General features: G+C 38.4%; 1 protein-coding gene across 6 annotated transcripts in view; it reads left to right on the forward strand.

Annotated features, from left to right (window-relative positions):
- Positions 1-25,623, forward strand: part of LOC131429404 (GAS2-like protein pickled eggs) — a 556,322-nt gene that overhangs the window by 164,778 nt on the left and 365,921 nt on the right. For all 6 annotated transcript variants that reach the window (XM_058593488.1, XM_058593485.1, XM_058593486.1 and 3 more), the window contains one exon: positions 17,647-17,843. In XM_058593488.1, coding sequence (XP_058449471.1) covers positions 17,647-17,843 — 197 coding nt within the window. The remainder of the gene's footprint in view (positions 1-17,646; positions 17,844-25,623) is intronic.

Here is a 25,623-nt window from a genome sequence, read left to right on the forward strand (position 1 = left end):
AATCAATTGGTGTCAAAATTAGTATCCAAAATTATTTAACAAAAGTATGGGACATATTTTCATGAGACTGTTATGAAAGAAGAGAAAGGCATTATCACACCACTAGGTGTATTAAGAATGGTTTTTTTATTAATGTTTATTTATTATAGCTATCGAAGCGGGCCTGTATCCACCACAATTCTTTGGCATATATGCCGCACAGCCAACCTTCGCCGAGTGTTGACTTGTTAAATGTTGTATCACACTGCTGCAAAAGCGGTTTACCGTTTATAATCGGCAATGGCATAACTGCACACCATATCATTTGGGGCAGCGCAGATATTAATTAGCGAGTACAAACCTGCACATAGTCAATGCAGGATTTCGTCAAACGTTTGCGAGATTCGGAGGAGAGGAGGTTTGGGACAAAATTCTCTGCTCTGATCAAATTTCACATGAACTGGTAAATTGGCTCGTTGAAAAACATCGCGTTTTGTTGGTTACGTCTAGTATACCATGTCCGAAATCAGAAGCGACAGCCATTTTATCTTCCAATTTGGTCAATGATAACTTTCAAATGAGCCTAAAAATGTTAAAATCGTCTATACCATATCTGAGTGATATAAGCGATGAAGAAACAACGCGTTTTGTCGGTTGCTTCACTTAAAGCATTATATGTCCGGATCCAGAAGTGACAGCCATTTGATCATCGAACTTCTAGCTCGGCAATTAGTCTAAGCGTGCTAAAATCGGCACAGCCACTTACGTCACTTATGCCATTATATTTCAGAAGTGACAGCCGAAGTGAATCGATTCAGTCATCTCCGAGACATGATGGCTATGACTTCTGGTTCCGGAGCATTAAAAATGTTATGAAACGGGTACACACATATACTCTCATACACACATGCACACTCATACACAAAGACAGTCTTCGATCTTCTCGGACTGAGTCGAATATTATAAAACATGATATGTCTCCGAGGCTCCGTTCAAAAATCGTTTTTTTCCAGCATTGCTATTTCCTTTCTGTAGAGAAAGGCAATAACAACGCGTGTTGTCGCTTACGTCACTTATACCATTGGACCTCTGGAACCGGAACTGCTGGACATTTGATCTTCGCACTAGATCCATAATTCAATAGTAGCTTTCAAACAAGCCTAGTGTTACGGACCAGTTTAAGAATTCAATTATATCAGTTTATAATTAAATCAAATCAGGGATTTTATCCGATGGCCCAAAGAGTGGGTCTAGACATTGTAAAGTATTAAGAAAATAATGAACAAAACTAAACCGCTCTTCAAGCGGGTCTAGGGCCAAATATAGGAATTTCCATATTTAGAGCAATAAAATCTTTCCGCTTAGCTTTCGATAAGGATCGAAATATGTAAACACACAGCATCGGTCTCAGCCGCGCACCAGAATGTATGAAGTAAATAATACCTTTGTAAACAAGCAGGTAAAACTAGACGCGCGCGCTGACATAGCTAGGTATCCGTGTGAGCTAGGATCCCGCAATGGGATGGAAAGGGAAAACCGAGAATGTTGCGCAACATTTACATTTGTTGTAAGGAAAATACTTGTATATATAGTTAAGATTTCGTTAAAATAAAGCACTTGCAATTCACTGCAGTCAGGGGGGAAACTGTTACTCATCCGAAAACCAGCCCAAGTGAAATTGATTTCAAAGTGGATAGACCGCTACGAGAGCTATCCGGCTGCGAAACAATTACACTAGGCTTCGCCAATAACATTGGTGGCTCCAGAGAGGAGCCAAGAAAAAACTGGTCTTTCTCGCCAGTAACACCTAGGTTTGCTAAACTCGAAACAGCCATCTCCGAAAATAATGAGCGGTGAAAAACAATGCGTCTTGTGGGCTACGCTACTTATTCCATTATATCCCGGAACCAGAAAACATAGCCATTTTATCTTCGAGCTTAATTAATGGTTCTATTGTGACTTTTGAACGAGCCAAAGTTTGTTGAATTTGATCCAGCCTTTTCCAGGAGAATTGAGCGGTAAAAATCTTTGAAAAGTGCACTCATTCAAACACAACCTATTTTCAACGCTGTGGTCTCTAGTTTCCAGGGTAATGCACTTGGTGTGCCACAGGGTAGTGTTTTAGGACCGATTTTGTTTATTATGAACATAAATGATATGAAGCGAGTTTTACGGTTTTGTGAAATAAATTTGTTTGCTGACGATACTGCTAACATTCAAGGTTGCCAAAAAGTACGGTGTATTATGCCGCCTGAAAAATGATTGAACGACCAGTAGTAAAATTCTCCTGTATAAATCAATAATCTCTCCTCACATTGACTTCTGCTCATCGATTCTGTTCCTTGCTAACAACACGCAAATATTGAGACTACAGCGATTGCAAAATAAGGTCATGCGATTGATTTTAAAATGTAATAGATATACTTCCTGTAATATTCTATTGAATGCATTACAATGACTTTCAGTGAAACAGAGAGTATATTATGTTGCTGGTTAGAGTAATTAGTTTCGCAAAACAAGTTTATACAAACCTTGCGTAGTTTCAGTTTCCACTGTTCCTTTCATTGGTGTTCTTTCGTTAAAACATATACATGGCTTAATCAATGTTATACGGGAAATTATGTAACAATCAGTAGAGTAGAGTTCAGTTCAAATACAACTAGCAAACGAATCGGAGGCAAACGTGTGTTTTGTGATACCGCCAATCGACCGACGTGGTCAATCTTCGAAAGTACCGAGGTTGATTTCTCTCCTCATACTCGCTCACTCTTCGCTCGTTTGAAGTTGAATTTCGACCGTAACAAGCTTCTCTACACAACATAATTTTGGTGCCGTGACCAGGATTCTTCGACCTGGGTATTCAAGTTTACGTCCATTTTGGTGTCCCATTGTTCTATTGAAATACTGGATCAACCGCCATTACGAGACGCCATTGTCAAGACAACGCGAACAGAGAACTTTACAATTTATACAAGGCCTATCAAGTTTAGGCAACAGGTAATTAGCTGTCCAATATTATCTATGGTTTTATCTGGTACGTTTAGATCTTGTTTTTTTTTTCGTGTGGATCTGTACTCAATCAACGTTAACTCTCGGCAACAACCGCTGACTCAGCGGGATTCAGTAAAAGAAGCTCTTTCAAATTACCGAAAATTCTTCGCGGAGGGTGAACGATTCGTTCGAACATATTTACTTGAAAACACAAGGCACATTTCTGCCTTGGTCAGGTTAGTACCTTTCCAAGTTTGCACATTTCTATCGCCAGTGCTATCTGGTCTTATATTCGCAGACCTCCCACCATTTTTATAAAACCTCTACTGCACGATGGATGGAGCTAAGAGTCAGCAGCAACTCAATATCCGGCGTACGATGCTACTTGCGTCACTAAGTAGAGCTGATCAGTTCCTGCAGGGGTACGTGGCAGACCGGGACGCGCTGCAAGTAACTATTCGTTTGGATAACTTAGAAATTCTGTGGCAAAGTCTGGAGGAAACACAAACGCTCTTGGAAGAGATGGAAACTGACAATCAAGCGATGGTGAGAAATCTGCAATACCGTTCTGATTTTGAACCCAAACTTTTTAGAATAAAAGCCGGTTTACTTTCCAAATTGCCTCCAGCCAATATTTCTAGAACTGAGCTCCCTTCAAACTCCTCATCTCAATTTCACTCGAGGCTCTCTGGTCTTAAACTTCCTACAATATCTCTTCCGGAGTTTTCTGGTGATTATCAAGAATGGCTGGGATTTCATGACATGTTTTTTGCCCTAATTCATTCCAATCCCGATGTAGCAGACATACAAAAATTTCATTATTTACGCGCAGCAGTGAGAGGCGAAGCATCCCAGGTAATTGAATCGATTTCCATCAGCACTGCAAATTATCGTCTCGCCTGGGATACATTAGTTGCTCGATACTCAAATGAGTATCTACTGAAAAAAAGGCATATGCAAGCGCTCCTGGAGATACCACGAATGAAGGAGGAATCCGCCACGGCTCTACACGGGCTTGTGGACCATTTCGAAAGACATATAAAAATTTTGGAGCAATTGGGTGAGCCAACTGATGCTTGGAGTACCATGCTGGAACACCTACTTTGTACAAGATTACATCAAGGAACCTTAAATATGTGGGAAGACTACGCATCTACTCTCAACGAACCATCCTACAGTAATCTGATTGAGTTTCTGCAACGTCGTATGCGAGTTTTAGAATCGATTTCGGTAAATCATGATTCCATATCTACTGACATTATCGCCGTATCAGATTCTGAAAGTGGAGCGTCAGCAAACTATCAACGATACAAACGCACAGATGAGCTTCGAGTATCCACTCATGCAGTAACGGAAGCTTCGAATTCACAGACATCTCAGCGTCCAATGATTACAATGGGTCAGCTCAGAAAGTTATCGTTGCAGGAAAGGATGAATTTGGTCAACACTAAACGACTTTGTTTTAATTGCCTCCGCAATGATCATTTAGTTAGCCGTTGTCAAATTACTACCAGTTGTCACATTTGCAGAAAGAGACACCATACGTTGCTACACCCAGGCTATGTTGATATTTACCAGAATCGTAATCATTTCGTTGCGGATGAACAAGTGCAGAGTTCAGTACAAGCAAATGTTACGACAACGATCGAGCCACTTCCATCACAACAAATCACGGCCACTAATGAGGCTCGAGCGTACACGTATGTCGCCCATGCTTCGCGAAATAGCAATGTATTTATGCTAACAGTAGTTCTTGTCGTCGAAGATATCTACGGTCAACATCATCTTGCCAGAGCACTATTGGACTGTGCTTCACAACCCAATTTAATGAGTGATCGAATGGCTCAAATTCTTAGACTCAGAAGAAAGAAGGTGAATGTTCAGCTTCAAGGTCCAGGAGGCATTGCGGTACATTCATCCGACTCAGTGTGCACTCAGATTCACTCAAGGAAGGAAAATTTCTCGCGTTGTGTGGAATTCTTAATACTACCACGTGTAACTGCTAACATGCCCGGATGCGATGTGTCCACCGAAAGTTGGAACATTCCAAATAAATACTTTTTGGCAGATCCAGAGTTCAATAAACGGTCGGAGATAGACATGATCATTGGCATTTCACATTTTTTCGCTTGTTTCAAATCTATTGCACGTGTGCAGCTGGCAGATGACCTACCTGAGCTGATCGATAGCGTTTTTGGATGGATTGTGGTGGGGTCTGGAAATCTTATTCCCGAATCACCGACAAACATACAGTGCAATGTATTAGCGGCTTGTCTAGTCACTCTTGAGGAAAGCTTGGAACGATTCTGGAAAATGGAGGAAATTGAACCGCGTTCCGACTATTCGATCGAAGAGCGCCATTGTGTAAACCTATACGAAGCAACTGTTGCGAGAGATAGCACAGGCAGATATATTGTTCGCTTGCCGAGACGTACGCACTTTGAAAATAGCCTCGGAGATTCGAAATCGAGAGCACTTCGCAGATTTAAATTGCTGGAAGAAAAACTTGATCGAGACAGGGAGCTGAAGACTGAATATTCTAATTTTATGAGAGAATACCTAGCACTCGGTCACATGCGTCAAACATCAATGGAAGACGAACGAAAATTTAATGGTTATTATCTTCCCCATCACCCTGTGGTAAAAGAGAACAGTGCTACAACTAAGGTACGCGTAGTGTTTGACGCATCCGCCAAAACGTCCACCGGCTTCTCTTTAAATGATGTACTGTGTGTTGGACCGGTAGTGCAGGATGACCTTCTTTCTATAATTCTCCGATTCCGCAAGTATCCAGTGGCTGTAGTTGCAGACATTGAAAAAATGTATCGTCAGGTCACCATACATCCTTCCGACATTCCATACCAGAGAATTTTATGGCGATTCGACAAGGCCGACCCGATTCAAGTCTATGATTTATTGACGGTAACATATGGTCTGGCACCATCCTCTTTTCTGGCTACCCGTACCCTCCAACAACTGGCGGACGACGAAGGTGCTGCTTACAGCATCGCAGAACCCATCCTTCGAAACGGTTTCTATATAGACGACTGTTTGGGTGGTGAGCAAAACATTGAGAAGGCGGTGCAGCTTCGTGATGAGTTAATTGAGCTGCTTCACAAAGGTGGCTTCAAACTACGCAAATTCACATCTAACAAATTGGAGGTTTTACGCGGATTATCACATGATCAAATAGGCACACAATCGTCAATCACATTTACGTCAAAAGATACGATTAAAGCACTAGGGATCGGTTGGGAACCTGAGCAGGACATGCTACGGTTTGATTCGAGTGTAAAATACTCCCACAGGAGCACAACAAAGAGGTCTATCCTATCAGCCATTTCACAGCTATTCGACCCGCTTGGCTTGATCGCACCAGTCGTCATAAAAGGGAAGTTGCTTATGCTAGAGCTTTGGTTGGTGCAATGTGAATGGGATCAACCAGTTCCAGCCAGTTTAAATGAAAAATGGAATGCTTATTACAAAGATCTGTGCAAAATTGCCGAGTTTCGAATCGAACGCTATGTTTTTCTTCCTAACGCATCAGTTCAGTTGCATACCTTTTGTGATGCTTCGGAAACCGCTTTTGGAGCATGTATTTATGCACGATCCGCGGACACACAAGGCAATATAAAGGTCCAATTAATCGCATCTAAATCACGGGTTGCTCCGTTAAAGCGGATTACCTTACCTAGACTTGAACTTTGTGCAGCTGTCGTAGGTTCACAATTACACGCACACGTTAAAAAAGCTCTTCAAATCGAAATAACTGAATCTCGATTTTGGTCCGATTCGACTGTTACGCTACAATGGCTACAATCTGCACCAAACACTTGGAAGACGTTTGTAGCCAACAGAGTGTCGGAAATACAAACCAGCACGCATGGATCACGTTGGTGTCATATAGCTGGCAAGGAGAATCCGGCTGACCTGTTATCCCGTGGAATGAAAATTGACGATTTTCTGTCAAGTACTTTATGGAAGCAAGGACCATATTGGCTCAGCAAACCTGATAATGAATGGCCATCCCCCAAAGTAGTGCCCACGCTCATCGGCAGTGTAGAGCAAAGAAAGGTTTTCGTTGCCGTAGTTCACGGTAAACCAAGCATAAACACCATGTTTACCCGTTACTCTTCACTTGAAAAGTTGGTACGAATAACTGCCTATTGCCTGCAATTCATCGGCCACATACGCTGCAAATCTCATTCGCAAGATCTCGTCGTTACAGATGCTCTTCCAGGTCAATCACTATCAGCAACCCAACTTGAGGATGCTCAATTGCGCTTGGTACAACTGGCACAAGCAGATGCCTTTCAGGAGGAGCTGAAGGACCTTAAACGGGAAAAAGCCGTAGCTAAACATTCACCAGTTCGATTATTGAGTCCGTTCATAGACCAGATGGGAACGCTTAGAGTGGGGGGAAGGTTGAGACTCTCTGATAAGGCATTTCCTGCTAAACATCCTGCCCTATTACCCAGTTTCCATCCCTTTACTTTACTACTCCTTACATCGTATCACCTCAAGCTGCTTCATGGTGGTGGCCAGCTTACACTTGCTACTGTGCGGGAGGAATACTGGCCTATAAATGGAAGACGGATGATACGAAGCGTTATACGAAGATGTTTCAGATGCTCTAGAGCAGATCCAGTCCCAGTTCAGCAACGCATTGGTCAATTGCCCGTACCCCGAATCACAGCAAGCAGACCCTTCACAATCACTGGAGTAGATTACGCAGGACCGGTTTACCTACGAGCGGCTCATAAGCGAGCAGCGTCACCAAAAGCGTACATCAGTGTATTTGTTTGCTTTTCAACGAAAGCGGTACACCTAGAATTGGTCTCTGATCTCACAACTGCCGCTTTTCTAGCAGCATTTCGGAGATTTACTTCCCGACGTGGTTTGCCCGCCCATGTCCACTCCGACAATGGAAAAAATTTTCTTGGAGCAAATAATGAACTACGAGAGCTATATCAGCTGTTGAATGATGATAAGGAAATGGAACAAATTCAGTCTCAACTCGCCAGTGATAGAATTACATGGCACATGAACCCACCGAAAGCCCCACATTTTGGCGGCCTGTGGGAAGCCGCGGTGAAAATTGCCAAAAAGCACCTCCACCGTCAGCTGGGAAACTCCCGATTATCCTTTGAGGATATGGCCACCGTGTTGGCACAAATCGAAGCCAGCATGAACTCCCGCCCGCTGACTCCTTTATCGGAAGACCCGAACGATCTCAATGCACTCACGCCAGCACATTTTTTAATCGGCGCCAGTATGCGCGCAATGCCAAATCCGGATTTACGATGTATTCCAGTCAACCGTCTCGATCATTATCAGCGAATTCAGTTGTTGCATCAGCAATTTTGGCACCGGTGGCGGATGGAATACTTGCAGGAATTGCAGCGAGACACTAGAGCAGACTGAGCAGCAAATGTGAATATAAAACCTGGACTATTAGCAGTAATTCTCGATGAATTTCAAGCACCCTTGAAATGGCCACTGGCTCGAATCATCGACATTCATCCTGGACCTGATGATCTCACACGAGTGGTCACTCTTCGCACTGCCAAAGGTATTGTTCAGCGGCCGGTAGTAAAAATCTGCATTTTGCCTACACAGGAAGAACCTACAACAGAGAACGAATCGCATCGAAACGAATAGTGAATCGCTGCAGTGATGTGATAGCATGCCTGTGGAATAAATTAAATAGAAATTAAGTCTCATTTCAACTGGATAGATTTAAAGAAAGAGGAAAAGTTAGATTCAGATTTAGCAGTTTATTTTATTGATTGAAACTGACATTTCAAGGTGGTGGCGATGTTGCTGGTTAGAATAATTAGTTTCGCAAAACAAGTTTATACAAACCTTGCGTAGTTTCAGTTTCCACTGTTCCTTTCATTGGTGTTCTTTCGTTAAAACATATACATGGCTTAATCAATGTTATACGGGAAATTATGTAACAATCAGTAGAGTAGAGTTCAGTTCAAATACAACTAGCAAACGAATCGGAGGCAAACGTGTGTTTTGTGATACCGCCAATCGACCGACGTGGTCAATCTTCGAAAGTACCGAGGTTGATTTCTCTCCTCATACTCGCTCACTCTTCGCTCGTTTGAAGTTGAATTTCGACCCTAACAAGCTTCTCTACACAACATATTATTTAACAATGGTGTTCATTTTCTAAATCTTAAATGGGATGTTGCCTCGATATTTGTGTGATCGGTTTGAAAGAGGAAGTGACTTGCATGCGTACAATACTAGAAATGCGTCTGATGCGAGAACACCAAGATTTTTATCATCCAGATCGCAAAACTCGTTATTGTACAAAGGGATTAGTTTTTTCAATTCGATGCCAGAACGAATCAAGCGGGCTGCAATATTGAGGGAGTTAAAAAATTGTGATTTTCACACGTAAAATCTGCTCTGTAATTAGACCTTAAAGGAATTAGTGTAATTTGATTTTTTCGAAAATTGTGTAAAATGACGAAGATTGTATTTATTTTATTTATTTTTTTTCATGTAAGACGCATTAGGTTTTTATGTTCTGTATGATGATGATGGATTTTCAATAGTTTATTTCAGAGTAAAAAGAAATAATGAGTTGTCTACTAAAGTCGCGTGCGCAAAGCAGGTAGAGGTAATCTGGAGAATTAATATGACTGGAACTGGATATGTTCTCTTTTATTTTTGAGAGCTTTTGCATTCTACTTGTCAAGTTCGAATCTTGACTTTATAAGAGTTGAGTAATGATTTATTGATTATATTTCGGAAACTAATCGGGATCGGAAGTTGTTGATGGAATTGAGCTTGGCTCTGCTCTTCCACAGACTCGTTACCCCATCGTAGCTGATGTTTGTAGCGATGAACTGGTCCGGCGGGAAGGGCCAGGTGAATTACTGTCTGATACTGACAAAGATATCGGGTTCGATTCCTGATTCGTTCAAGGATCTTCTCGGGTAGGAAATTTTCTTGAATGACCCTGGATATTAAACCGGAAATATTTGAATGTTTTCTTGTTCTCAGTTGTACTTTAGAAGGAAAATATATACCTGCTGGATTAACCAGATCGTTTTATATTTAGTTAAATGGTAAAAAAATATGATGCAATATTTATTATCATTTAGATAAATCGTCCAGCTCACGCCTTTGTAGGGGTATGAGGCGGAACCATCATCATCATCATCACTTCTTTTGAAAAACCTGTCAGATTTGACACGTGTCAGCACCACAAACTGCATCGGTATCAAAGATAAGCATTTTACTTTTTCTCATCATTTTCTGAGCAACATTTGAAGCTTTTTGAATGAAGCAAGTACCTAACTGCAGAATTGTGCCAAAAAAAGTCGCAGTCCGGAAATTGAGTGGGAATTCATTGTGAGTTCCAAATGCTCTTACTGATTTCACCAGAAATGGATTGTTTCATCTTCTTTGGAATCCAATTGGAAATCACGAAGAATTCCGAGTCAAATTTCGGACGAGTTTATCGAGTGTACAGGCCAGGAGTCATCTCATATCTAAATGCAAATCCTGTTGGTCGTGACCATTTGTGGAACTTTTCAGTCTTACAGATCATCATAAAGAATATGCCCTGGGATTCTTAGAGCTAAAGCAGTGTGCCTTATTAAATATTTTATTAAATAAAAAAAAATAATTGAATTTTCTTCATTTCCTACCAAAAGCATCAGATTAATCAAAATGGAAGTTGAAAATTTTCCGCCACATTCAATTATGACGGCAATTCGAAAATGAAAGTGTTGATGTAGAACACACCTGCATAACAGATCGGCTGAAAAGTTCGTATCGTTTCTATGAGAGGGCGCCACTAGAATTAAATCCATACCATTCTCAGTTAGTACCAGCCTTCAAAAGATACGTGTATAAATTTGACAGCTGTCTGATTATTAGTTTGTGAGATATTGCATTTTGAGTGAAGCTACTTTTGTTATTGTGAAAAAATTGAAAAAAAGGAATTTCGTGTGTTGATGAAACACTACTTTTTGATGAAAAAAAGTGCCGCCGATACCAAAAAATGGCTTGATGAGTGTTATCCAGACTCTGCACCGGGCGAAGCAACAATTCGTAAGTGGTTTGCAAAATTTCGTACTGGTCATATGAGCACCGAAGACGATGAACGCAGTGGACGTCCAAAAGAGGCTGTTACCGATGAAAACGTGAAAAAAATCCACAAAATGATTTTCAATTACCGTAAAGTGAAGTTGATCGAGATAGCTGACACCCTAAAGATATCAAAGGAACGTGTTGGACATATTATTCACGAATATTTGGATATGAGAAAGCTTTGTGCAAAATGGGTGCCGCGTGAGCTCACAATCACAATGTCACAAGTCGATGAAAACCATGCTGAAATTGAACGAATTGGGCTTCGAATTGCTCCCTCATCCACCGTATTCTCCAGATTTGGCCCCAGTGACTTTTTCCTGTTCTCAGACCTCAAGAGAATGCTCGCTGGTAAAAAAATTTAGAAGCAATGAAGAGGTAATCGCTGAAACTGAGGCCTATTTTGAGGCAAAGGTCAAATCTTACTACAAAAATGGTATCGAAAAGTTGGAAGATCGCTATAATCGCTGTATCGCCTCTGATGGCAATTATGTTGAATAATAAAAACGAATTTTGGCAAAAAAATGTGTTTTTCTATTAAACGATACGAACTTTTCAGCCGAACTGTTACTAGTAGGGGTGTCGTTACTACGCTTGGAGGCACATCTATTGATCGCGTATTTACTAGAAATGTCAGTGCAGAAATTACTTCGCACTATTTAATTGTGTATTAGAATGTTTGATGTAATTTATCTGTACTAGTGCACTAGTGCATCGTTTCATAGTCTAGTTTTCACAACAGCCAGTTATGTCTCTGACATTATCCACCCGCCTTTTTTGGTCATAATTGTTGCTTGCCATACGTGGTCAAAAACTACAAAAACATCTTAGGGATGCACTGGCGAGTCTAAGACGAAACGTAAAGAACAGTAAAAACGGTTATGTGCCCTGAGCACAAACATAGGCTAACCCCTAAATGACCACACCTGCATCGGCCAGAATAAGCCGAAAACAACGTTTTCGTTCGGCACGTCAGGAAAGACGTGGTACTTCGGTACCAAACATATGTGTTTTGCAAATAGCATTAATTTTACGTCTGCTTAGCGGTTCCAGTTGAACTGTTTAAGTTTGCAATAAGCAGTTCAATTTGAACTGCTCTGCACTGACGAGTCTAAGACGAAACGTAAAGAACAGTTAAAACGGTTATGTGCCCTAAGCACAAACATAGGCTAACCCCTACATGACCATTTCTTCGATGCCTAGACTCTTCAATTAAATACCTGTGATGGCTTATCTAGGGGCTTCGCTAAAAGCGTATTCGAATACATTTAGGTCTCTTTTTACACGGTTTTTATTCGCACGGTTTTTTATACACGGCTTTTGTCGTGAATACGACTTACTTTACTATGGGGTGCCTTTTCAAAATTTACTCTCTGAGAGAGTGATAAGTTTTTGATCGTGAATATCTCTTTTTGTATCTAACGAATCAACATAATTTTTGCTACAAGCCATCGGAAATATGATCACAATTTTATGATAAAATATTCAGTTGTGTGACATAATCTCAAATATTTCAAAATTAAACTTTTCTGAAATGTTTGGTATAAACGAGTATCAAAAAGGATAATTCATAAGGCGCGTTCGCCTTTCACGTATTTTGAAAGCTCATAGCTCAGTGATCTGTGAAAGGATTCATATAATCTAACTACCAAGAGAATCGAAATTTTTCAAATTAGGCATGTAAAGAAAAAGCATTGAAGTACTTCAATAGTACACTATTGAAAAACCTGTTTCATTTGACCCATGTCAACACCAGCCAATCAGAACGCGATCTGAGGAAGAGAACAAAATATCTGCTGCTGTACAACAAATTGTTCTAGAAAATGTTCCGAACAGTGTTTAATATCGTAGTGAGTTCCACAATTTGGTCCTTCTGAAAGGCAGGAATAAATCCCGTACATCATCCGGATAGTTTCTTTCAGTGAAATGCAAATCCGAAATGAAATATCGAAATTGAAATTCTATATGCTGCTATTTTATAGCTGTTAGGACCGCCCATTAGTGAAAAATCTACAAACGAAATCAGGTAAAAACAAGCCTTCCAACAAAAGTTGGATCAGTTTGGATTCTATCGCCACTGCGTGCAGATGTATTTTGTGTCGTTTGCAAAGCTAGTTTCGCTTCCGACAAGAGCGATTACGTCACAGCTGCCAGTCATTTGCATTGATGAAAAAACAACGGTGGAGAGCATTACACAAAATCAGCCGTTCTAATGACTCTGAAAGTTTTCTAAGGAACTATTAGGATTTGTTGTTCGCAAATCGAAAGGAAATATCCTCAGTTTAGTGGAAATCTAGAACAGTTTGATTAGATTTGTGCACTTTTCGCTGTGTGAAATTCACATTAATCGAGATCAAGTGAAGCCTTCTTTGTTTTTGCGAAAAATGTGGAGAAGGGGAATGCTTGCATAATTCATACAATTGATCAACTAATTGATATTCGGAAGTGTTAAGGAGCATGTCAGTTGTTTTCGTATTCACGACATCCAGTTATATCTCTGACATTACCCACCCGCCTTTTTTTACATGGATTCGGGAATTAACACGGTTTTACCTATTTTTATATATATAAAAAATAGGTATAGAATTCGCTCAAACTTTCGAAAAATTTTCCGAGGCCCGGAGGGCCGAATGACATATACCAATCGATTCAGCTCGACGAACTGAGCAAATGTCTGTGTGTGTGTGTGTATGTGTGTGTGTCCGTATGTGTGTTGTCAACTAAGAGGTCGAGATCTCAGAGATGGCTGGACCGATTTTCATCAAACTAGTCGCAAATGAAAGGTCTCCCAGTCACCCAAAACGCTATTGAATGGTTTTGAGATCGGATGTTTACTTTTTGAGTTATACAAAGTTTTATGTCAAAATTTTCAGTTTTTTGACAGTATCTGTCACAATTGACCTTGAAAACAGAATATGTTTTCAGACTTAGATTCCGCACGGTAATACCTATCCAACAAGCCATAGATTGTTAAAATCTGTCCATTTTTAACGGAGATATCGAAATTTTTCTGTAAGCGACTTTTCCCCCTATTCCAGCAGTAGGAGTTTTGAGCGCTGTATGACAAAGAAATGCTTGGGAGCAACGGAAAACACGATTTTTTATACTGTTACATACAATTGTTTCTAAGAACCAAAAGGATTGTGTACAGCATTCTTTTTCATGACATTTAGCCTCGGACCGATTTTGGCACGGCTCGTTTTTGGCAACATAATCGTTCGAATATGACATATATAAACCAGATGATGGCAGAATTTTTTTTAATTATTTTGTTTTAAACTACTTACAGTAATAAATGCTGGAACAACATAACATCCATATACCATTCGAATCAGTTCGTCGAGATCAGCAAATGCGTGTGTGACAAATAACTTCAATTAATTTTCTCGGAAAATTTCTTTTCTACAAATTCAGATTCATACGAAAAGTCGTATGCTCCCAAACAAAGTTCCTGCATTATGTTTGGTTCCGACCTCTGGTTTCGGAACTACAGGATGATATGTGAAACGAAATCAAAATTGTGTAACTCATTTTTCTTGAAGATGGCTGAACCGATCTAAGATGCAAATGAAATCTAAGAATCATCTAAGATTCAAATGAAAAGTTTCAAAGTTCTATAAAACATCTTGCTTTTCAGTCAGATCCAACTTCCGGTTTCGGGGATTGTATAAAAATGTCTATTCCACATAATTTAATCAGGTTTATCGGGTTAGCAGATTTGGATAGTCCATAAAAAAATTAACTTTTTTCAGTTTTAGTGGTATTCAGTTGTCGATCAGAAGGCACCTAAAAATTTAATTCGTGCTATGATTTCTCAAAGATGTCTTCACTGATTTTCAAATATTTTGAAACAAATGTAAACTATACAGCTATTCAGGTAAATTTATCTGACTTCGGCCATACCGCTTTTAGAATTCCGGTTCCAGTATAAAATCGTTTCTCAAAGCTCAATCGTTTTCTCAAAAAAAGCCTAATCAAATTTCAGAAACAAAAATTTTAATTAAAACAAACTTATATACAAAAATTAATTATTTTATCCAATTATGACTTCCGGTTCTCGAATTACATGATGATGAATTTTTAAAATTCAAACCGATATAGAAGATGACAATCCCGAAAAGCTTCAAAGTTGAACTCAAAACTGTTGTAATTTATTCGTCATATGGCCATACGAATCGGTTTGGGTTATGCTGGTTCCTGAATACCGGCTCTGGAAGTACCTTAAATTACCGTAAACTCTAGAGTGGAACATACATATCATGGCATGTTTAATCGATTATCACACTTCTAGATTCAAATTCGATCCGATTTGTAGTTTCGACATTACAGAGTAATGAGTGATTAAAATCTCAAATTGTCGCTTAAAACGAGGGTCATTAAAATAATGTCATGAAAACTTAAACACCGAAGAATATTCATGCAAAAAACACATGCGGATTGATAAAAATAGGTATCATCTCACTGCTAGGTGGATTAAACACGTTTTTTCAATTAACACGGTTTCTGATGAGAGTTTAAAAAGCACTGTCATTTCATTAACTTTTTGTTTGAGTGTTTGAACAGAATGATTTTACAAGGATATTTTTTTTAATATTTCCATTTAATTCTGTTATAAGTATATCACGTCACTATACAAATTCACTATGTATCTCACAACACTATAAATTATGTATAATGAACGTCACATCACATATACGTATTTCGAATACAATTTATATTCTTCTTCACCTAACACACTGAAGAAGAATATAAATTGTATTCGAAATACGTATATGTGATGTGACGTTCATTTTACATAATTTATAGTGTTTTGAGATACATAGTGAATTTGTATAGTGACGTGATACACTTATAACAGAAATAAATGGTAATAATAAAAAAATTATCCTTGCACTGTCATTTGCTTTTTGAGAAAACATTGGTAACAGTTTAAAACTATTATGAGAGCTAATTTAAATTTTGAAAATCATTCATAAACAATTTCACGGGAGTATTGACTGTCGTTCAATAAAGTGATTATTCAGTCTTCAGATCTTGAATCCCTGTCGTAAATTACATCCGATCAGTTGTGGTGTATGATGTCAGCATCGTCTTTGATATCATCGAGACTTCGCAGCGTTGAAAAACTAGTATTGTTTACTAATTTCTACAACTCTTCATCATATCGAGCAGTACAGTATTTTATACCCATTTGAATGATATAGCAGTTTTGTGATCTACGCCGAAGAAATGAGTTGCTTCAGCATGACACATAGTAATACCTTTTCTAATTTGATTTATATTCATCTCTATGAATTCTTCCCCTTTAATTCTGTCTCTGCGTGCATAGATCTTCATCCAATACCCATTTCTTCCCACTCAGTTTATTTGAAAATGACTTAAGATCGTTAGTGTTTACTACACATCGCACCTTCGGAATTGTAAAAAAAACTGATTCTCAGCTTGATTTGTAGTGAAAGTGTTAATGGGTGGTATTACTAGCACTTCTTTAGTCGAACGTTCTAATTTGAAAGTTTTATCGGTTTTTTGAAAACTGAATGCATTAAACAGAAGGCATGAGCCATTTAGATTAATTTGCTTATCGTACAACGCGTTTCCTAAGTGTTCTACTTTTAATTTGTCATCCAATGTGTTTTATCAAGTATGCCTAGACCCTTCTTGTAACCTCTGACCGGTTTTTAGATTTCCGTTTTTATTGTGAAATAATAGTTACTTTTTCACAGTTATGTGTACCTTGCATAAATTTGGGGGTTAAAAAATAAGTTTTCTCTTCAAATTATCAAAAGTTACATTTTATCCAAAACAAAACAAACAAATAATAAAATCTACGGTATTTGGAATTATTACGTCGAATTTCCCACGGGTTTTTATTTTGCACGGTTTCCGCAATTAACACGGTTTTGTTTTACACGGATTTTTTTAACACGGTACGTAACCCCCGTGTAAAAAGAGACCTTAGTGTACGTTTGAAATACGAACTGTCATAGTAACAGACTGACAAATACATTTTTGGATCCACAAACGAATAATTTTATAACATATGTTAGAAATATGACGGTTTGTTTGGCTTCTTAAGTATTAGCCAGTTTGTTACTGTGAGGGTCTGTAATTCGAAAGTATGTGCTCGTACGAATGTAAACAAGACTGAAGGAACCAAATAAACGAGAAATTCAGCCAAATAACCAAAATTGGATATTACAATTGCAACTTAAATTTGTACCGTAACTGATGATTCAAAGTTAGATTGGTGTCACTGTTATGTTTGTACGATTGGTAAATATGTGAATGGCTCGAACGTGAACAATAATGAATGTGTATATATTTTGCCCTTTCTGAACTTGATTCCAGTAATACCAGAAGCAGTATAAAGACTCCGAAACTGAATTGATGAATAATTTTTCACTAGAGATGGTTACTTCGATTTTCTACAACTTGGAATCAAAGTAACGTTCTGATGGTTCTATTAGTTCTGGTATTCATGGTTCCGTGTTTGTAAATACACAGTTTAAATTGTAACTAATAAGTTAATTTCATACTATTTTGTTCTTCCGATTTCAGCATGCAAACAATGTTCGACATGCGGCCGAAGAGTACTTATTGCGAAAGCAGGCTCGTAGTAAGTCAATGACGAAGTCGATGACATCCGGCTTAGCAGGACCAATATTAACCCTGGGTGATGTTCATTTCTTACCAGCTGCTAAGAGTGGAACATTTTTTGCGAGAGATAATGTCTCGAATTTTATTGCATGGTGCCGGTGAGTAAATTCAACCATTGTGTTTTTTTTTCATTTTCATGCATGTTGTGTGTTTTAAGTTTATCCCAACCCCCACAGTCTGGTAGTGGTTTACAGAAAACATGTATAAATTGTTTTACTTGTGAATGCAAATAACTTCAATTCTGCATTTCAGTAGATTTTAGCACTACTGAATTCCGATAACACGTTTCGTATACAGAGGTAGATCAACCAACTTCGCATCTATGGAATCAAATATTATAAAGAGGCTTTCGATTGTCTTGTTCTCACTCTATAAACTAGTTCTAGTCATTCGTATCTAAACATTCTGCCATCAAAACCGTCCAATGATGTATATTGCTTAGAATTCAATATAATTCGTGCGGAAAGAAAAATCATGGTCAAAGCTGGAACGTTTGGGATTAATGGTTATTTTCACTATTCAAATGAGATTTTTATTGCGAATAAAAATTAGTATTGTCTTCAGTAACTAACAACCCGACTTAAAACTATTTTTATCTTAAATATTCCTTAGGTTGAGTAATTGTCCAGAACGACTTAAAAAAGTTGTATGCCCCGCTTTGCCCCATGCGAAGCGCAAAGCGGAAACTTCATAAAATCTTACGATAATACTGTTTACATTAACAAATATTTTATATTATTTATGTCATTTTTACAAAAACTGCTTAAAAACTACTTTGAGTAGAAAATTAGCTTTTGCATTCAATTCCGTCGAAATATGTATACTTAAAAAAACGATTACAATGAATATAGAATAAATGAATTCTTTTTTGCACATCGAAATTGTATTAGTATGATTCACCAGAGATTTGCCCTACCACGCTTCGCCGCGAGAAAACATTATTTCTAAATAATTTCGTGGTAAACAAAAAAAAGGTAGGAAACGAAAATATAATACGTCATTGATGTGCAAAAGAGAGCACTATGAAATACTACGAAACATTTTTTTTTTCAATTCGGATTGAGATACCTAACGAGCGATTGAAAACTTGGAATGATTATAACGACGCATCGAAACAAAAGACTAGTGTCATAAATATAGTACTTCTACAAGAAAATTTAGAAAAACGTTCGGTAAAGGGTGTTTCAAAACGAAATTCCATTTGTTTTCGATAGTTGGCACCTTCATCCAGTACAGATATCAAGAAAATCACGCTTTCTTGCCCCTTCCTTTTTCCTTAATTGGTTCTACCCTTTATAGAATTTCTTATACGGCTGAGGACTTTTCAATTTTATTATTTACTGGATTTACTTATTACCATTAAGAAATCATTTGCTTCTGCGATACTGTGATTTTTATCTGAAAGAAAAGTTATAAACCTGTCTATTTATTGATTTTTATTCAATTCATCCGACAATAAAAGGTCTTAATGAATATAATGTAGTCAAGTTATAAAATTGTGTAACACTTTCTGCGCAAATTTATGTGTAGGTACGCCGAAATCGAAGAGATGTTCAACAATGCCAAATGTTTTGATGCATGCTATTATCGGTTCATAGAATCCAAACCTCGTCCGGTGAAATTTAGGTTGAAGTAAACCAGTAGAACGTACTAATCTTTGTGATGCACGGAAATCAAGACTAGATAAAAGCTTCGGAGAATCAATATCGCCTTGATTTCTCAACAAAAATTTCTTGCTGAATTTTTCTGCGCCATTCCAGTGAGTTCAGACCAATCAGATGACAGCGATTAAAATACGGTTCCTAACTATACGTATCAAACAACACAATAAAAATATACCTTTTTAAGAGCAGCACCAGGACACCGCATCGCCTCAATTCATAAACTCCAAGCTAGCTAATACGAACTCCAAACTATGCTAGCATTTAAAATTATAGTTCAAACTAGCAAACAATATAACATGCTGCAACACGAGGTCATTTAGTGTAGTAGAAGACGAATCAATTGGAAAATAATCGCCTCTGGTGAGAAATTAAAGGGTTCTACCGTCCACAGTATAGCGCACGGAAACAGATTCATTCAGGAATTCTCCGAACTGGTGAGAAACACACGACGATCTGAGTAACAAGATTTCGACGGGTCGAGACGATGGGCCTAGTACTTTAGTTTCAAGCCAGGCTCCAATCCAATTTTATAAGAAATAATCGAAAAATCAGTAACATCTTGCCCTATTGTCACAAGCTGTACTAGATCCATTGGTTCTGTTACACCAGAGCAACGAGATATAATTTTCCATACGTCATCGTTCGTGATTAACAGTTTGAGACCTATATGTATAAAACCTATCATCGTTTTCTGTAACACAATTGATCGGAGCTTGAACAGAATTATTTTCTTCTGTCTGGCAACGCTTTGCATCCTTAGGTGTTGTTAAGTTTAGCGCTGGCCATCTAGGCTGAGAAGACTTCATGACGTCATTTTTTGCATTAAAATGCCTTACGCTTCGCTATACGGGGCCAGGTGTCAATAGAAATTTCAAAAATAGCCGCGTAACCTTTTTCTGTCATAATTTTGAATGATAATAACTCAGTCGATTGTTGACGGATTGATATTATTTAACAACCAATCGATTCGGATCCATTAAACTTAAACATGTATGATAAAGTCGCTTCAGTATTTCAATAGTATACCATTGATAATTTCTTTTGAATTGACATATGTTTTCACTAGCCAATCACAGCTGATATCATTATGTCTCCAAGTGAGAAAGATGTTTAAGTAGCGGATGACGAAACTGAAAGTTTCATCTATTCGCTTTTTCGCATAAATATCTGTTTATTAATCTTATTTTTGTGTATTACATCAACGTTTTTCAGTACAAGTGTTTTGACCCTTTGGCCTTTCATCTTTGTTTGTCATACGATTCGTTATTAATAATAGGTATTTAGTTACTCTTGTTTTACATACTAATGTTTAATCATAATATTTATTTTAATTATTATAAAACTATCTACCTACTTATAACTATCCCTAACCTAATACGTACAAATTTTGAATTATTTGTATTACAGAGATTGAGCACCTCTCTTCAAATTTCGTGCAGTATTGTTCGAATTTTTGTACTAGTATATCCAGGGAGGCCATCTCATGTACTTCACTAGTCCTTCTCCAAGGGGATTTAGAATCATATTTAAGATCTTACTTTGAATGCGCTGAAACCTAAGTTTGTGCGTTCGTGCACAGCCCCGTCAAACAGGGACTGCGCATTCAATTGCGGGGTAGATGATTTGTTTATAGACAGGCATGTGATTCTTCAAGCACAGTTTAGATGTTCTACAGATCAACAGATACAGAGACCTAATGAGTATGCTGCATTTTGGAACGATTTTGTCAACATGTGACCTGAATATCAGATGTCTGTCAAAGGTGAGTCCTAGATAGATAACTTCGTCGGACCATTGGATGATCTCTTCACCGAATCGTATTCGGCATTCGTCTGATGGGACAAGTTTCGGAGATCTTGAATGTGGAAACAAGATGACCTGAGTTTTTGCTGCATTGATCTCAATTTTCCAGCTTGTAAAATATTCAGTTAGAGCGTCCAGACCTGTCTGTAGTTTATTCTTCAGAGCATTAATGACACGACCTTTGTAAAGAATGGCAGTATCATCAGCAAATTGTGACAGAACATCACCACCCGGAAGAGGTGGGATGTCTGATGTAAAAACGTTGTATAGGATGGGACCTAGGATACCTCCTTGGGGTACACCAGCAGGAATAGTAAATCTTTCTGAAAGTGCATTATTCAGAGAAACCTGGAATGCTCTATCTGCAAGATAATTTTAATAAGATGCATCGGAAAATTATACCGATGCAGTTTAAACACCAGGTCATCGTGCCACACATTATCGAATACCTTTTCAATATCCAATATTGCCATGGCAGTCGTTTTCGACACTAATTTGTTTTGCTGAATGACGTTGTTAACCCTTGTGAGTTGGTGGATGGTGGATCTTCTTTTCCGGAACCCAAACTGTTCTTCCAGTAATATCCTGTTCATCTGCGAAAGCAAGAATTCGCCTTTGTATTGACTTTTCAAACAGCTTGTACAGGGCAGAGATTAAACTGATGGGCCGATAGCTCTTGGAAAAGGAAGGATCTTCCCCCGGTTTCAAAACTGGGATAACTTTAGCTAACTTCCACATTGAAGGGACGCAGCCAAGCTTCCAGCACCTGTTGAAAATTTTAGCTAAGAAAACAAATGAACGAATACTCAAATGTTTCAGCTCAATGTTGAATGTGTTGTCAAAACCGGAGCCTTCATGTTTTTGGATTTTTTATCAATAGCTATCAGCTCATTCGCAGTGACTCTACTTTCCTCAGGAACCAAGCTGTCTGATTGGTCAACCTCAGCTACGCTATCAGCAACAGCTCTTTCATGTGGACTAACAATGTTGAGTCCTAAATTGTGAGAACACACAAACTGTTGGCCTAGCGCATTTGCCTTCTCTACTGGTGTGATTAAAGGTATTCCTTCAGCTGCGTCCTGGGGTTACATCAGAGGAGGAATAGACTTCCGTTTTTTCTTAAGCACCTTTGTTAAGGACCAGAAGGGCTTTGAATGGAAGGCAACGGGATAGCTGTCTATGGCGACGTTGCTGATGAATATATCCAAATGGAATGAAATCCAGATCTGGAAAGTCGCGTTGATCGATTCGGAGCGATGATGTTGTACTGTCCAGATTCGTAATTTTCGGCAAGTACGAATCCATTTCGATTTTGTCTTTTGTTCCCCCACAGCTCATGTTATTCGTTTATCTCCCCATCAATGATGAATTTGTTCTGTCGTCGAGTGCGCATAGCCAGATCCCGCTTCAATGATGAAACGTACCATCTCAAAGATTGGTTTGTTTAAAGCATTACGCTGCAATGATGATGATGGGTCGTCGTTGTAATCTCAATTCCGATGGCTTCTATAAGTTGCAATTTAAAGGCAGACAGAAGTCTGTGCTGGATGGATCGTTTAGTGACAATGGCAACTCCCCCTCCTCTGGTAGTTGCCTGTCGAGCCTGTGAATTTTGTAATTTCAAATAAAAATAGAAATAGGTTTAAGATGAGTTTCAGTTAAAATAGCAAAATCGGTTTTCTTCTCTTAAAGAAAGTCGAACAATTCACCAGTTTTGCTCCTGAGTGAGCAAGCATTCAAATTTACTACAAATAACTCATTATATTGCATATTCGATGATAAATTTCCCTAAGACGTTTTTTTAAAGTAAGGTATTAATTGGACTCATTTGCGTTAGCTTAACGTGGCCGATTGTCTTGTTGTTAGGTGGAAAAGAGTGGATGCCGTATTATGGGTGTTGGTGTGTCATTTATGGATGGTTTCCAGCAATTCATCTTGACCAGTGTTTAGTTCGTTTGGGGTAGACCACTGAAAGAGCAAATGAGGGGGCACTAGGTTTGCACGTTTATTGTTTTTAAGATGTTATAGAGGTAGGACATGTAAAGGGGATCTCGGGTTGCCAAAACATCACAGACTGGAACATAAGGTGGTTTTCCTCGGGCCCGAAGGGAATCAATTAGCTGGAGTCTAACGTCGCAATACTCGGAGCACGCCCAAACAACATGCTCGATGTCATGATAACCGTCTCCGCAAACGCAAAGATTACTCTCACTAAGACCAACACGATGAAGATGCGCTTTGAGCAAAGAGTGGACATAAGTCTTGACATTGTGCGAATAAAGTCCCGGTTCACGAGTGCCTCTTGACGAGAACGACTGAAAAATTCATTGAAGCAGATTGGTCTTTCATAGGTTTCATATTGTAATGCACCCACATTGGCCAGTAAATCCGCCATCTCATTGCCCCGTACGGAACAATGTGATGGGACCCAAACCAAGCTAATCCGGTATGATTTTTCAGATAAAGAACTCAGTTGTTCCCGTAGCTGCCAGTCATTAGCATTGGGAAAAAACAACGGTGGAGAGCGTTGTACAATATCAGCCGTTCTAATGGCTCTAAAAGTTTTCTAAAGAACTATTAGGATTTGTTGTTCGCAAATCGTAGGGAAATATCCTCAGTTTACGGCAAATCAAGAACAGTTTGCTTAGATTTGTGCACTTTTCGCTGTGTGAAATTCACAGTAATCGAGATCAAGTGAAGCCTTTTTTGCGAAAAATGTTCCAGAGTTTAATGTCGTAGAGAATTATGCAATTTGACTCTTCTCAATGCTGGAAACGAATCCCTACAGCATATTGATAGTTTCTTTCAATAAAATATGCAAATCCGAAATGAAATAATCGACAATAAAATTCTGTATGCGGCTATTGTTATAGCCGTTAGGACCGCCCATTATTGAAAAAGCTACAAACGAAATCAGGTAGAAACAAGCCTCTCAACAAAACTTGAATCAGTTTGGATTGTATCGCCACTGCGAGCAGATGTGTTTTGTGTCGTCTGCACGCTTTCGACAAGAGCGATTACGTCACAGCTGCCAGTCATTAGCATTGGGAAAAAAACAACGGTGGAGAGCATTGCACAATATCAGCCGTTCTAATGGCTCTAAAAGTTTTCTAAAGAACTATTAGGATTTTTTGTTTGCAAATCGTAGGGAAATATCCTCAGTTTACTGCAAATCAAGAACAGTTGGCTTAGATATGTGCACTTTTCGCTGTGTGAAATACACAGTAATCGAGATCAAGTGAAGCTTTCTTTGTTTTTGCGAAAAATGTGAAAAAGGGGAATGCGTGCATAATTCATACAATTGATATTCGAAAGTGTTAAGGAACATGTCAGTTGTTTTCGTATTCACGACATCCAGTTATGTCTCTGACATTACCCACCCGCCTTTTTCGACAAAATTTCTAATTTTGGCCTGCATCAAGTAAACTCCGTAAAAAATCAACAAAATGCATATTTAGACCTTCTTTTCACAAATTGCACAGAAGACTTTTGTGTGAACGCATCAAACCTGCCATTATGGAAAAATGAAGCATTTCACACCGCAATTGAATATTCATTATTTACACACAATGCATCCCTTCCCTACGACTTGGAATATGAGGAAGTGCCGGAATACAATAAAATTGACTTTGAAGAAGTCAAGTGTAGACTAAATATAATAAATTGGCGGAACATACTGAGTACAGAAGGAAATGTCGACGTCGAAGTAAACAAATTCTATCACATTATAAACAAAATATTAGCCGAAACTTTGCCTATGAAAAGAAGAAGAAAAAATCATAACAGCAAATTATCTGTATGGTTCAATTCACAACTAAAACATTTGAAAAATAGGAAACAAAAAGCACACAAAACTTACAAACAAGAAAAAAGTGACGCTCATCTTCAAAATTACTTAAATCTATGCAATCAACTCAAAATAGCCATTAACACAGCACATGAAGAATATAACAGCAAAATTGAAAACGAAATAAAGACTTGCCCTAAGAACTTTTTTAACTACACAAAAACTAAACTAAAAAGCAACAATTTTCCATCTCAAATGCACCTCGACGAACATGTAGGGAAAAATAGTACAGAAATCTGCAATCACTTTGCAAATTTTTTCCAAGAAGTATATACATCTTATTCCGAAACTGACCGTGACCGTGAATACTTCTCTTTCATACCTGCATTTTCCAACTCCATCTTTGTAAACTATCTATCAGAACATGACATTTCGACAGCACTGAAAAACTTAGACGCCTCAAAAGGGCCTGGACTTGACAGTATACCACCAATATTTTTAAAAAATCTCGCTAAAGAACTTACACTACCACTACAACTACTTTTTAACCTATCACTTAATAAATGTACTTTTCCTAAAGCATGGAAATCTTCCTTTCTTGTACCAATATTTAAATCTGGTGCA

This window comes from Malaya genurostris, chromosome 2, assembly GCF_030247185.1.
Source record: "Malaya genurostris strain Urasoe2022 chromosome 2, Malgen_1.1, whole genome shotgun sequence".
NCBI classification, from domain to species: Eukaryota; Metazoa; Arthropoda; class Insecta; order Diptera; family Culicidae; genus Malaya; species Malaya genurostris.